Source organism: Cryptotermes secundus, unplaced genomic scaffold, assembly GCF_002891405.2.
Source record: "Cryptotermes secundus unplaced genomic scaffold, Csec_1.0 scaffold514, whole genome shotgun sequence".
NCBI lineage: Eukaryota > Metazoa > Arthropoda > Insecta > Blattodea > Kalotermitidae > Cryptotermes > Cryptotermes secundus.
In genome coordinates, this window is record NW_019739218.1 from 1,553,082 (window position 1) to 1,568,931 (window position 15,850).

The following is a 15,850-nucleotide window of genomic DNA, read 5'->3' on the forward strand; positions in this document are numbered from 1 at the left end:
GGCACTGTGTTACAAGCCGGAAGGTCGCGGGTTCAAGCCCGGATGAGGTCATTAGATTTTTTCCTTCCAGCCGCACTATGGCCCAGGGGTCGACTCAGCCTCTAACAGAAATGAGTATCAGGAATATTCTTGGGGGTAAAGGGCGGCCCGCTTGTAGGGCTGACAACCTTTCCGCCATGTATGAGCCGATTGTCTAGAAAATGTGGGAACCCCAACATCTCACAACCCTATGGGCCTCCACGGCATGTTACAGGGATAACTTTACTTACCGCATTATCCGACATCCAGATTAACTACAACCGGATTAGCAAAGGTTTACTATACGTGTCCACAAATTCTTTATTAAATAATATTTCTGAGCCAACAATGAATAACATGGCCAAGGTGGAAATCTTTGAAGATATGCGCAACATACCCAATTTTCCACGAACAAAATAAATACATGATATTTAATATTCTTACCGTGTTCAGGAAATCTATTTGTACTAAAAGTATCCAGAATCCAAATATACGGGGACGAGTCAGTAAATAGGTCACAAATTGAAGTAAAGCAGCTGTAATAGACGTCATAAGTTTCCTATGTGTATCACTAGGTAGCAGCACAGTCCAGCTTCATGATAGTCTACATATTAGACATACATGAGCATGTTCAGAGGCTGGTTTCAGTAGTCCAAATGCCGACCGTGCTTGAGGAGTATACTACCAAAGGGAGGTGTTCTGTTGTGCGTTCTTATGGGAAATAAGACTCAATGCAAAGGGTATTTATAAAGAAACGTTTCCGGTTGACGGTAAGGAGTGTTTGTCGTGTGAAGCGATTTACAACTGGGTCGAGAAATTCTCTCAAGGATGTCCCTATTTTTTATTGCTAGTGGCGTGGGACTACATCCCTTGTACCGCGGCAACTTCTGGCCTATTGTACCAGCCCCAGATGATAGGTGAGGGTGATTGTGGAGCAATTGGTGGAATGAAGATTGGCAGGGGAAACCGAAGTACTCAGAGAAAACCTGCTCCGGCGCCTCTTTGTCCACCATAAATCCCACTTGACCAGACAAGGGATCGAACCAGGGCCGCAGCGGTGGGAAGCCAGCGACTAATCACTTGAACTATGGCGCGGCCTAGGACGTCCCTAAGTCGCCCAACCAGGTGCGGAAGTGGCTCAGACAACAGCCAAAAAGACTTCTATGCTGCGGGTTTTCGCGCATTGGTAAAGCGACGGGACAAGTGTATCAACGTTGGTGGAGGATATGTCGAGAAATAAATGTTTCCCCCCCCCCCAAGTTTCGAGGGTCACGTGTTTTACGTTTTATAATCATCTGTGATCTGTTTACTGAATTTTTCCCTTGTACGAGAAACGCATGCGCAAGCTCTGTGTTTTCCGGTAGCCATTATCTTTCCGAATTGTTAATAGTTAATCTTTCCAGACGAAGGAAACAGAATTTACAGACTCATCATCAGAGTAACACCAGTGTCAGCAGCAGCAGCAGCAGCAGAATGACCATATCCAGTTTACTTGGGAGGGACGTCACTCCTGCACCTCCCGTTAGCCGGTTCGAGTTCAGTGGCCCCTCGCTGGCTGCAGATCCTGTACTCGTCCATTACGTGGATGGAGGAGCATACGCTCACGGCCATGGCGGGTAAATATCACAGCGAAGCGGCTCCGTAGTCTAGAGGTAACGTTCCCACCTCATGACTCGTAGCACGCGGGTTCAAATACCCGGCCGAGGTCGTCGAATTTTTAAGGGCGGAAAAATTCAGGGAACAAGTCCTCCGGGAGGGACTTGTCCGTGGGTCCCGTGTCGTAGCTTTACGGCACGTAAAAGAACCTCATATATCCAAAGGAGCTCACTGAGCCAAATTACGGACGTTTCCGTCCAACAGCAGTCTCTAATACATCTGGTAGATGGAGGAAGCATTATAGATACCTCTCAGCTAGTAGAGCCGGTCTCGCTGGCTGGGCGGGACTGATGGTAAGAACCAGTACCGGTAGGATATAGAGACTGGTAGAATATCATAGAGGGAAGCACAATGGACCAAGACAGGTCTAAGTGCATGGGGAAACCCACCCTCTCCAATAACTAACTAAATATCACAGCGGGGAACGTCGGGTAACGTTCAGAGAGCTGTGCCACGTCGACCACTATTTCTTACTGTTAATATGTAGACAACAAAGCAGCGATTGGTACGTTACCTGATGAACTGGAAAGGATTTGGGTTAAAGCAGATATGCCATAATCGAGCAGATATTCTGGAATTTACTTGGACTCACTGAGGAAAACCACGGATATTTTCAGCCGAAGTATATTGTGTCACGGTCCAGATTCCGAAATGCAAGGTGTCAAGCCCCTCAGAATCATGTTCTTCAGGTTCTTAGCAGCCTTGGAGGGCAGGTCAATACTTATCTGACTGTATATTTTCAGATTGGCGTGAAGGCAATCCTATTTACTTCACAGGACTGTAGAGGTGACTAATGATAGACCATAACGGATCTGTTATTTTATTGCTGAAGCCTCTTGAAATGAATAGTACTTTGTATTTTAATCTTGCAGATTTCAGACAGAGATGTGGAACCTGAAGGAAAGAGACGAGTTGGGATATATATGCATATATGGGAGGATAATGTCACGTGTAGTGGTGACTAAGACGCTGGTTCGGATTGGTGAATCGGTTTATTGGATCTTCACTAGTCTTAACTACAATTAGTTCTTACACTCTTAAGATTATGTAACTATAGCACATGCAACGTCACACACTAAGTCTTCTAATTCTTCCTCTGTTAACAATGCTGTTCCCTTGGAACTTCGGAACTCAAGTGAAGTCAATTCCCATTCCCGTAGTCTCCTATAATCTCTCGGCACGGACCACGAACAGAAAACACAGTTCTATTGTTGCATGGATCAGACAACACAGAAAACTCATGCCACATGTCAGACTGCGAGTTCATTGGTCCGTTACCAGCACTGGAAATGGCGCGGATGGCATAGAAAAGAGAAAACACAGTTCTATTGTTGCGTAGCGCAGACCGCACAGGAAACAAGTCACGTGATGATTCTATCGCCATTCCATTGGCGTGCTGACGGTTGCCTAGCAACGAGCTATAAACACTCGTCCTTTTGTTGCCTGCGCGTATCGCGGGGTGTTTATCGAGCCGTTGCCTGCCAATGCGTTGACATGTCATAATATTAAAAAAAAAAAATCTGAAAAATAGGACATAGGGATATGTCAGCACCTTTCATTTTATGTCTCTTACGGGCGTCTGTGAACTTGGTAACGAATTTTAGGGCTGTGTAATAAAAAAGGATAATTTCTGCAATCGGAAGACTCTCAGGTTCTCATTTGAATTTGTAAAGTCAAGACAATTACTTCTAAATGTAACTGTATGTTTCTATCAGAAAATATGTTCAGCGTCTGTGTGGAAGCGTATAAGGAAATTTTGAACTCATTAAGGTTGGAATATTGTATTCCAGTGTCATGCTGTGTTAAAAATATAATTACCCGAGTTCCTTCTGCACAACTACAATATACATATAATGGCTTATTACATACTGTGGCGTATAGACGCGTTCCTAAGGAGTGACTCTGCGAACAGCGACCGTTTCTGGGCAACGGCTCGTTAAAAACATTCCCGTTGCTAGGCAGCAGATTCTTAATAATGAAACAGTTGAACCACAAGAATGAAAATGGGGTGTTTCTACGTGGTCCGTGCCGAGATGTTATAAGTAGGAAACCAAATTAGTTGAGAGTTGAGTTCTGCACTGGAGTCTGTGAAGAGAGGACCTGAGTGCGTCAAGCTGAAGAATCTCTATTGTTAGAATCCGTTGCCAGGAAACGGCTGGTGAAGACACAGGATGCTGGATAAAGGCCTAGCGAGTGCTGTGGTGATTTGTGAATTGTGGAGATTACCGGCGGCGCTGTAATTACTTGTAGTTTCTAGTCATGTGTATAAGTGTGCAATAAATCCATTCGCCAATCCAAATCTCGGACTAGAGTCACACCCCGAAAAGTGACGAGGGAGGCCCTGCCAGTAGCTACGCTACCGCTGGTATAGCTCTCAGGGTCCTTGGCATACTCAAACCCCCTTAACACGATAAGGTGGAGACACCAAAGAGGGGGGTGGAGCTATACCTCCGTTATTCCATGTGTCTTCATGGCATAGTGCTTAATTAATTAAGCACAGGAACAACCTTGGGAGGCACGCAGTAGCGTAATTGGTTGAGGCACTTTGCCATAAGTCGAAAGGTCGCGGGTATAATTCCCGATGAGGCCACTGGATTTTTCAATTGACCTAATACTTCCAGCCGCACTATGGTCCTGGGGTCGATTCAGCCTCTAATAGAAATGAGTACCAGGAATCCTCTTGGGAGTAAAGGGCGGCCGGCGCAGCTGGCCTCACCGCCATCTATGAGCCATTTGTCTAGAAAATGTGGGAGCCTCGACGTCTGACAACCCTATGGGCCTCCACGGCCTGCTACAGGGATAGCTTTATCTTTTTACCGTTACCAGGAAAAACCTTACCTTTACCTTCGCGTTAAAATAAACAGCCTGGATTACTTAAAATGCGTGCTAAAACAGGGTTAAAGAAGTAGGTATCGGATAGGATTGGGATATAAGTTCTTGTAGAGGACATGTACTAGGTAAGACAGTAAGACAGTGAAGGACGCATATTACGTGGACTTAGTAGTTAAAATTCTAGGATCTCAAGTAGTCGGAATTTTGAAGGTTGAGTGACTCGTTTCATGTGGATCCGTAAGTGTACATGCTATTGCTGACACGTATGTAGGCGTGATCCTTCCATATAGTATTGTGAAGAGCGTTTGTTCTTCATAAATATGCCGTATCTTATACTGTGGTTATTTCAGTTTCAGTATGCATTCTGTCTACCAACGATCCGGAGAGGGTTCAGACAGTGGGTATCTGTGATACGGTTTTAATCTGCAATGCAAATTGAAGAAAATGATGTGCAGATTTACTCTGGTTCTGTTTGTGAAATTACACGTTGTGGGAGTGGGTATGTACGAGTATGTGTCTTACCTCGTGTTCTGTATGTCGTGTAGTGATTTGTCTGGATCTAGAAATGGTATAGTTTAACTGAAATACAAATTGTAGTAACTGGTGTTGTAGGCCGGAATAGTGGAGTCAGAGGAGACTTCCAGTGCTAGGAAACGGCTTGGTAAACACGTTCCGCTGCAACTAATATGCAAGCAACAATAGAGGCATTGTTGGAAACGATATTTTCTATTAGGTCCATGCAAAGTGACTATAAAAGGAGGCGATCTCGTGTGGAGGTGGGGTCACTTTGACTTTGAACCAAGGCAGTAGTCGTAGGAGGCGACGAAAAGGGAGGTCTCAGATCTAAGAGAGTAAAATATTGTCGCGAGTTCCTAGGGACTTGGACCGAAAAAGACTGGGCTGGCAAGGGCCTGCAGCATATATAAAGACAGACCCGTCCTCTCGCCAGAGAGGGCGCCGCACAAAAAGAAGACCGTAATTGTCAAACAGTAATAAACTTGGCCATGAGCCCCAGATGGGGCTCGACACCAAGACTTACTGACTGCCTGACCGTCTGTCGCAATGTGACTTTGACTTCGACTTGGAGGCGGGGTCGAATACTTCCACCGTAGCCCTGTGAGTAGTAGGAGGCGACGAAAATGGAAGTCTGGAATCTGAGACAGTAACATATGGTCAGGGGTCCCTCTGGACTTGGACCTGATAATGACTGCGCTGGCGAGGACCTGCAGAAATTGTAAGCGACAGGCCCGTCCTCTCGTCACAGAGAGCGCCTCAAATCAACAAATCCGCAACTGCCTGACAGTAATAAAAATCTGGTCCTAAGGCCCAGATGTGTGCTTTATTCCAAGAGAGACTGGCCGACTGACCAGTCGGTCTTAACATAAGACTCACACTCATACTCAGTGCAGTTCAGCTCTGCGAGGGAGGCTGAGATGGTATGGCGGTCCAGTTCAGTTGAGGCAGTTCTGAATGAGAGCGGGCGAAGGAAGGACCTGAGCGTAGGAAGCTGAAGAATCTCTACCGTTAGAAGACGTTGCCAGGGAACGGCTGGTGAAGACAGCATACTGGAATAAGCTTAGCGGGTGTTGTGAATTGCGGAGAATAGCGATAGCTCTGTAATTACTTGTAGTTACGAGTTGAGTGTATAAGTGCAATAAATACAATAATTCAATCCAAACCCCGTCTATAGTCACACACCCCTAATACGTGACAGTATAAAATACAATAAACATATTGTAGTTGTGCAGACAGGACTTCCATAATTATAGATCAAGGGTAATAATAATAATAACAATAATTTTTCTACTGCCTGAATTCCAGAGGTAAAGGAAGCTGGAAGGGTGGACACTCAGCGATGTCGGCCTTAACACTCCTGGCGTTCCTGTTCTTCATAAACCTTCTTCAGGTAAGACATTAAAATGAAACTGATCTTAACTAGTTTCTTGGGTGGTTACACTCAGTGGATGTGGGCAATGTTGTCGACGTTTCGGAAGGCCCGAAGTGATTTTCAGTGTACATATACGTTTAAAAGAGTTCTATTTTCGGGGATACAACATGCATAGTAGGCTGAAAATCAACCGACGTTTCGGAGGGATTGGTTCACTCTGTTTCTGAGGGACAGCCAATGGGAGCGAATTTGTTTCGGTGTAAGTTCCCTTTTAGTCTAAATAATCCTGTGCTTTTCCGCATGGGGATTTCCCTGCTTTCTGCATCTTTTTCCTTGTTTCGCATAATTTAGATAATTAAGATGGAGCTTTCAATTCCAACATCGAAATCCTCCAGCGCTTTCAATCCAAGACTCTATGTTCCATTCTGAACGCACCTTGGTACATAAACAGCAACAGGGTCCATGAAGATCTATAAATAAACACAGTTATCAGTTAAATAAAAAAGTTGGATACCAAACACTTCAAGAAAATCAGAAAACCACACTAATGTACTAGCAGTGAACTTGCTAGACAATAGCGAATCTACACACAGACTGAAAAGTTACATCGTCCTAACTCTACCAGACAGACCTGAGTAAAACCCCAATACAAGAATTAAAATGATATCTAAGTGAACAAAAAAGATAGTATATTAGTTACGTCACTGGGCAGAACTCATCCACGAGTCAGTACTCATTGAAGATACATATTTATTGCAGATTCTTCAGATGATGCATAATAAATATGCGAAAAAAGATGGAGACAATAGATTCCTCCGAAACGTCGCGCTTGACTTTCATCGGACTACAAGCCAATCAGAAGTCAGAACTCATCTTCATGAATATAAACTACTACTGCTGCTACATTCGGTGGCCGCGCGGTCTAAGGTAGGCCGCACATCGGCATGCGTCAAGACATGTAACAGACAAGACTTGATGTCTGCGACATGACGCAAAGAAAGGAGCACAGTTGAAACGAACGAGATTATGAAAACAGCCGCACACCGGTCTGAGTCATGATGCTGACGAATCAGGAATGAAGCAAGACTGCGTCTTTTGTCCCATGTCTTGATGCTTGTCTTGACGCAGTTGGTGTGTGGCCGCCCTAAGGCATAAAACGACTTCCCCGCCCAAAGACTGAGATCGTAGGTTCGAATCCCACTCAAGGCATGAATGTTTGTGTGCGTTTATTCTGTGTTTGTATTGTTCTGTGTGTAGGGAGCGGTCTTGTGACGGGCTGATCACTCGCCCAAGGAGTCCTACCGTCTGCGTAAAAAGGTTTACGAAACTGAAGAAGAGGCCAGGGCCCAACAACTCCAGTTAAACCAGAAAAATTCCGAGACAGTACCTAAAATTGAGCTACGATAGTTTCCTTCTTGACCCCTTTCAATTCCTTATTCACTAATTTTCCTATCATTCGGCGCCATATATCCAGGCCTATTAACGGTGTAGTTAGATGAATAATAGGGGCTGCGCCATAGCTCAAGCGTTTAGTCGCTGGCTTCCCACTGCGGCGGTCCGGGTTCGATACCGCGTCTGGTCAAGTGGGATTTGTGGTGGACAAAGTGGCGCTGGGGAAGGTTTTCTCCGAGTACTTCGGTTCCCCTGCCAATCTTCATTCCACCAATTGCTCCACAATCACCCTCACCTATCATCTGGGGCTGGTACAATAGGCCAAATGTGGCCGCAGTACAAGGGACTTAGTACCACCCCACTAGCAATAAAAAAAGTTTTAAAAAGTGTTGTCAAAGTGCCCCTCAAATTTGGGAACTTTAACTTCATCTTCGAATTTAGAATCTTAGACATCCTTTTATAAACGTCTGCATTATGTCCGCGCACCACAAGAATTTTTCAGACTTAACTGAGCTAGCCTGAAATTAAATTAATCTAGTCTCGAAGTCAAGTATAGTGGATATATAATTCCACTTCCCCATACGTCTTCATGGCTTGGTGCTTGGTTACTTAAGCAGAGGGACAAATTTACCTTTTTACATTTCACCTTAAAAGTTACTTCACTCAATCCAGCCCAACACACTGAGCTTCCCGTTTTGAAATTCCACACCCTCATTATACTTAACAAATTCCACTCTTTCATCTAGGCGCCCAGAGTCCGAAAATCTTTATTCTGTTGCGTCACTGACACGTAAGAAATCGTCCAAACCTTGAATCTCTGGGTCCTTAGAATGTGCGATTGTTCAAGGTACTCAGATACATTCGAGCGTCTTTTGAAATATAGCGACAACAACTGAATTCCCTGGAGCCCCAAGTTTCATATCTTATAGAGTCAAGTGACCATACACGTCAGTGCACATTGTGACGATTTTCTGTTGTGTAACTACAAACGAGGTATGGATTGGTAATTAGATTTATTGAACACTTATGCATACAAATCTTAACTACAAGTACCTATAGCGTTATTGCTAGTTCACACTCTGCAATTCACCACAGTACACGCTTAAACCTTCTCAGCCCGCTGCGTCTTCCTCAGTCGTTATCTGGTAACGGCTTCCAACGGCGAACGTTCCCTTATTCTGAGATCGCGAACTGCCCCGTGCCTCAGCTACCAGCTTCTCACAGCAACAGCTAACAAGGACCGAGCCCCAACGGTCCTCTAACTAACTGACTCACTCATCAACCCCCTCCATTCCACTGACCATCCTGCTTTTAACATATCGGCACGGACTGCGTAGAAAACACTGTTTTTCTATTGTCTTCGCGTTTTTGGGATGCCCATGGGATGGTTACTGAGACAATACATAGCAACGGCCGTTGTTTACAGAACCATTACTTAGCAATGGTTATTGCATAGCCGTTCATTTCGCGGTCGTTGCGTGTCAGTGGGTCTACATGCCATAATACAACTTTACTGCGGACAGAGCTGCCTTCCTTCCTCCACGAAGAAAAAGTTTTTTTTTTTATATTCAGATACTTGAGAAATACGCGAATCACACATCTAAGGCAATGCCAGTGAACACTTCTACATAAGCAACCAAAAGCAAAGTCCATCTGCTCTAGGAATTAGGATACGTCACACCTTGGGATGTCAGATTTACAGAAGAATAGTCCTATGTAAATACGTTTAAATTTCCCAGAAGTATATGAATATTGGAAGTGTGCTGAAAATATAATCTAGTGAGTTTCTAATGATGATGTAACGATCTGCGTCATTGATTGACGATGTCGCACCCTCATTCTTTTAGTAGATTGAGTACACATTGAACCAAAGACTTTCAGTAGGAAATTTAATTGCTTTTCATTTAAAGTACGTGAAGTGAAGAAGTTAACTTCAGAGACAACTGTCATTACACAGTGCCTTCCATGTTACACAATATGCAGTGTGATTCTATATTACTGTCGGGATTTCCATGGCATATTACTTTCAAAGCAGAAATAAAAGAATGAAACTACTTACGGAATATGAAAATGTAACTCAAAACAATTTTTATCGCCTATAGAATCAATATGGCAGAATGCTAAAGAACTTCAGCCTGCGCGCCTTTCCTGGCACTTAAGGGGTCCAAGCTACCATTCTCCTGAAATTGCTTTAACCAAGGTCGGATAGCATTCTCTGAAGGTGGATCTCTTCTACGAGTATATTGAGTTCTGTAATGTCGATGCGTCTTTATAACGGACTATTTTCGAAGAAGCAAAGTAGGCAGATTGCTTTCTCTTGAACAGTCGCCATTTTGAACTATGACGTTATATTTTCTCCCAGACATCAATGCTACGCATACAGCGTTGCAAAATAAAAGTTTTTGAGTTACATTTTCATATTACGTAAGCAGTATTTTAAAATTATAGGCCATAGAAACACCGACAATAAATTAGGTTCACTCTTTATAACACAGTTGTTTCTTGGCGAACAGTGCAATGTAATGTTATAATGGGCTGCCTCACAGGAGTACAGGAACTATTTCTGAAATATCTGAGACTCTCAAAACGGTTGACGACAGCGATAGGATCATATGCATTAAAATTTTTAAATAACATTTACAACAGAATGTCAGGATGGTAAGGGCCCGTCTTCCATTCTAACAGTTGTACACGCTACAAGGAAACTAGTGAAACAGTGTAACCGAACAGACTGAAAACATCTCAAAGAAAAACAAACATATCAACACCGCACATATGCTTCAGAATAATACAGACACATAAAATCCCCACCATTCTGAGAAAGAGCTGGCAGTCAATGCCCGAACGTAACTAAATATATTTAAATATATTTTTAACAGTAACTTGCAGTGTCAAGATATTTATAAAATACATTACATTTTGAACAATTTGAATTCTGTCAGTAGAAGTTTCCATTATAAGCAAAACACATGATTTATTCGGGACAGTTTTGAAATATAATAACATTATTTGAGATTCAAATGTTATGTGTTGCAATAATACATTTTCCTAGTTCAAACTCGTAAATAATAAGTTACTAGTAGAACTATATTTTACCTTATTTTGTACCATCAACTATTTCGGTATTTAATATTTAGTAAAAGTTAACTGCATTACTGGTTTCGTGCTGTGCTAGGAATCATCAAGTGATACGTTCTAAAAAGTTAGCCAATTTTAGTGTGATTTATCTGCCATATTCAAAACGTGGACCAAATTCTCTACAGCGAATCTTTTGTGCGGACACATAGCAAAATTGTAAGAGCCCAGAATGTGGAAGAAGGTGAAAAAATATAAATGGGAAGAGGAAACTGAAGTACGAGGATTGATATATATTATTGCATGGTGTGTACGTGCCTAAAAAGTGCCTTATTAAATAAATATTAAATACCAAAAGAGTTGTGCTGGTGGTCCGAAATAAGGTAAAATACAGTTTTACTAGTAACTTAAAATATTAGGCAACAGAAGGAAAAATAATTATGGCCGTACATAAAAGCTGATATAGTGTTCTCTTGTCTCCAGACTTGCATACAAGAAAGCATGCCGCCAACAGGGACAGCCATGCTCATGATGGTAGCAGCAAACAGGAGTCGCCCACTGGTTCGCCCAAAGAGAGAAATACATCCGAACCAAGAAATGGACATAGATGCCCTACCAGGCCTGGGCGTATATTGGGATACGAACATCCTAATCCGACAGAAAGGGGAACCTGGGGCTAATGGCTCAACTTTGGAGCAGAAGATGAAGACCACTCGGCCCGCGAGTCAAGTTGATGGGCAAGCCACCAGCAACATAACACCTGACCACGAAGCAGAAATTCCTGCAGACTACGGCGATCATCAGGACAGGACCCTCGTTTCGAAAGGCCTTCTGCCGCAATCAAATGAACGTTTAGAAACAGGCGATGATTTAACTGCACGTGCAAATTCTTTCTTGCACGAACTGCATACTTCTGAAAAGGAATCAAGACAACAGGAAGATGCATCACTAGGCAATGAAGGCTATTCGACTGGTGGCACAGAATTAACAAGAAGCCCTAATCCAAGTTATACCAAATATCACCATTATGACGAATTCAGGCCCGTCTGGGACTATTACCAAGATGATGGGTATGACAGCACGCCTTCTGCAGTCTCTTCGCTAGAAGTGGGGCTCGGTAACGAGGGATCTGTAAGCGATTATGAACTAAATCTGTACCCGTTCATGAACTTCGCAAACTACGTTTGGAGCATTGTGGCGTCTGCTTCTAAGCGAATTCTATCGAGCGTGACGGTGGCCCAATGTTACGAGTTGGTTGTCTGTGAAGCACATCGTGTTGGGAGAGCCTGGGGAGAATCGGGAATGTTGTTGGCATCCGGTCTCAGGTGAGATAATAACAGGCTTCAATAACAATCTAATAAACATTTAATTACAATTTATTATAACTTAATAATTGACTACGTAAATGAATTTAGCGTCAGCCTTCTCGAAAACTCAATTGTCTCTGCTGATATAGAAATTCCAGGAATTGTATGAAACCAGAAGATTCATTACCGTGTTCACAATAGACCGCCACTACCTATTACCATATCAGATGAATGTAGTCCGCATCTTCCAATTCAATTTATTTAATATATGTTTTATTATTATTATTCCATCTAAACCTAGGTATTCCAAGTGGCATCTTCCCTTCAAGTTTACAGGCCAACATTCTGTTCGCATTTCTCGTGTCTCCGATGCGTCCTGCACGCGAAACCTATATTCTAGAAGCTCTCTGGCCTCGTTTAACAAGAGATGAATGTGTTTTTTTTTTTGACAAAACCTTTAGGTAATTCCCGCCTGACAGATCTGCTCATTCGGTTTGTCTGTAATTTGTTTAGCCCTCTTGTCAATAACTTAAACTACACATGATATAACAACCGGATACTGAATAATTAACTTAAAAAATGTGAAAAGAAACTGTCGTGGCCCACTTTATAAGAATAAGATCCCTGAATTTGGCACCAGGGAATGAGTAAAACCATAAAAGAGCCATTCAGAAGATTTTCCGAGTTGACTCATTCGCTACTGGTCAATAGAAAGATTCGACCTCCAAATTACGAACTGAAATTGGAACCGATCTAAGTTACGTTTGGTGGCAGTGTGTCCTCCACATATCATACAAAGATTACTTTTACACCGGGCTAGGAATGAGGTTGGTCTAGAAGTAAACGCAGAAAAAAAACTAAGTATATGTTGCTGTCTCGTCACCAGAATGCAGGGTTAAATGACGTAAATGCAGCTAACAGATCCCACTGAAAATGTGTCACAGTTCAAATATTTTGGAACGGCAGTAACAAGGCAAATATTTGAATCTGGAGGATCCGGATATTATTCGATAACATTAAGTCCAGAAGCTTTTGTCTTCTCGTCTGCTGTCTAATTTTGCCTGTGGTTCTCTATGGGCGTGAAACTTGGACTAACATAGACTGAGGTGTTTGAGAACACGGTGTTGAGGAGAATATTTGGACCGAAGAGAGATGAAGTGACAGGAGGTTGGAGAAAACTGCACAATGAGGAGCTTCATAACTTGTACTCTTCTCCAAGTATAATTAGAATGATGTAGTCAAGGAGGATGAGATTGGCTGGGCATGTAGCAGGAGTGGGGGATAAGGGGAATACATATAGGATATTGGTGGGAAAGCGTGAAGGAAGAGGCTACTAGGAAGACCAAGATGTAGGTGGGTGGGTAAAAGTTAAAATAGATTTTCGAGAGATAGGATGGAGTTGTATGGACTGGATTGACCTGGCACAGGATAGGAACCAGTGGAGGTCTCTTGTGAACACGGAAATGAACCTTCGGGTTCCATAAAATGTTGGAAAGTTTTTGAGTAGCTACACAACTGGCGGCTTCTCAAGAAGGGCTCAGCTCCGAGAAGTAAGTCAGTTGAGAGTCAGTCTCGTGGGCAATGTGTGGACAAACTCCGTACCTGTTGTGAGGAAGCGATAGTAAGCTAAGGCAGCCCACCCAAACCAATTCTCACGTACAGTAGTACTTGAGTACTGCGGTTACGTTGCTCAACAGAATGGTACAACAGAACATGGATTTAATGCAACAACACCATTAAAACTCACGAGGGATAAAGTATCATTTGGGACTACGACTGAATCACACCAAGAATATCCAAATATGGTGAAGAATATACTATCTTCTGGGGCGTCAAGCCACGTAATTACGTATATGTTGAAATTCCTCCAAGACGTCGGTGAATTTCTATCGGAGAGCACGATGTTTCGTCCCAGAACATAGTAGTCTTCATAGTTACCACTATGAGAAATTAAAATTCAAGTAAGAAGTTACTTAAAGTGGTTCATTTTTTACAGCGTACAAATGCATGGGCAGCGAATTTCTAACAAGACAATATTAAGTTTTTAAAAGTTTTTGCATCACTGCATGACATTTTATTTCTTTATAATAAAACGGTTGAGATCATATAAAAACAATAAGTCAATCAGTTTATTATTATATCAGTCACAGGACTTGTTTCTGTCTATTTGACCATACAGATAGAAATATGTAGCGTGACATAATAAACTGACTGACTTACTGTTTTCAGTTGGTCTCAATCGTTTTATTATACAATAATAGAATGTTGTGCGACGCTATAAAAACTTTAATATCATATACACAACAGAATGCATAACACACAAATAAGGCAACCTAAATTTAGGATGACTCATTCAGAGGTAGCCCACAATGATTATCCACAAACAATGTAATAACTTACCCATGAAAACGAAACTTGGCAATCCTTTAACTTTCAAACACTGATCCGGCGTCTGCCAGTCTAGTTCGTGCCATTTCTCCATTTACTGCAAATACCCTCCAGCCCTGATTGTTGAAAACTTCTCCAACACGAAAAATTGTGTCGGCCTGAGTCTCCAGGAGGAACAAAATTAATTCCGTCCTCTTTTTTAACCCAATCATCTCCACATCTACCGAGGTATGTACTGACCAAGTTTCGTTGCCATCGGTAAAGTACTGCGTAATTTATAATAAATGATTGCGGGTCCCCTTCAAGTGAATCACAGTGTATACTTTGAATAACTACCTCTTTCAGCGAGATTATGATGTGGATTTACGGGGAAGACGGTGAACACAGGAGACTGATCACGGAAGCTGCGACGACCGGAAGAAAAAGACAGAGCTGCTGGGTGCAAATGCAACAATGCGAAGACAAAAGTCGAGATAGATCATTGTTGCCCATCATGGCGACGGTGCTGGAAAGACTTTTTCTAACACATCAAGACACTTCTGAAGTTTCCAATGACATATGATTAAAATCGGCCTCTCCTGTCCTGAATATATAGTGCGTATAAAATGTCTGCGATACATTTCGAAGTTTTATCTGCTTGTTCGTTTCTACAGATTAATTCATAGGAAACATGGATCCTTTTCTAATAATTCACACAACTTCATGTATGTACACAACATTCATAGAAACTACCTAATATGAGTATGAACGAAGTGTTGGGCGACAAAAATTTAAGTCTGGCTTAGTTAATTACTTTTATTGCCGTACAGAGCACTCAAATCAAAGGAACAAAATGGTGTCAAAGGAAGAAACAGCAAGATGTGTGTTATGCTTGTTAGGATGTCATTCTGCCATTGTTGTGAAGTGGGTTTCACTCCGTTTCTTTTTTTTTGAAAAGTAATCCCAACTCCACAGAGTATGAACATCTTTGTGTGTGAAAAGGCAAGAACAGTGACCACCCATACTCTTGGATCTCCTCTGTGGCGTGTGATGGTGGCCTGCATACATCTGTCCCCATTGCAATTAACCTGTTTTCATAACTTCTCATATTATGGGAAAAGGAGTAAAGGAAGGATAAGGGGAAAACAGGAAGCCGGAATAGGCTATATACGATGGATGGATCGTAGCTTATTTAATGACCCACTATCAACATCAGTGGTTAAATAGCATCAAATGCAATGAAGGGGCCGTTATGTTCAGTGAACTAAGGGCTGGGAAGTTTTAAACAGTAGTGAAGTATTTTCAGGCCTAGAGG

General features: G+C 42.5%; 1 protein-coding gene across 1 annotated transcript; it reads left to right on the plus strand.

Moving 5' to 3' along the window:
• The first annotated feature begins 1,480 nt into the window (after positions 1-1,480).
• Positions 1,481-15,454, plus strand: LOC111871716. The gene is made up of 4 exons (XM_033754369.1): positions 1,481-1,634; positions 6,328-6,412; positions 11,345-12,186; positions 14,902-15,454. Exons 1-4 carry the CDS (start codon positions 1,492-1,494, stop codon positions 15,116-15,118), a joined length of 1,287 nt encoding a protein of 428 aa, XP_033610260.1. The 5' UTR covers positions 1,481-1,491; the 3' UTR covers positions 15,119-15,454.
• The last annotated feature ends 396 nt before the right edge of the window (positions 15,455-15,850 follow it).

Excerpts from the sequence above, each read along its gene's own strand:
- LOC111871716 (XM_033754369.1), top strand. The coding sequence starts at position 1,492 with ATGACCATATCCAGTTTACTTGGGAGGGACGTCACTCCTGCACCTCCC. Across the intron at positions 6,413-11,344 it reads TCTTCATAAACCTTCTTCAG|ACTTGCATACAAGAAAGCAT; the intron begins GTAAGACATTAA and ends TCTTGTCTCCAG. Across the intron at positions 12,187-14,901 it reads TTGTTGGCATCCGGTCTCAG|CGAGATTATGATGTGGATTT; the intron begins GTGAGATAATAA and ends TACCTCTTTCAG.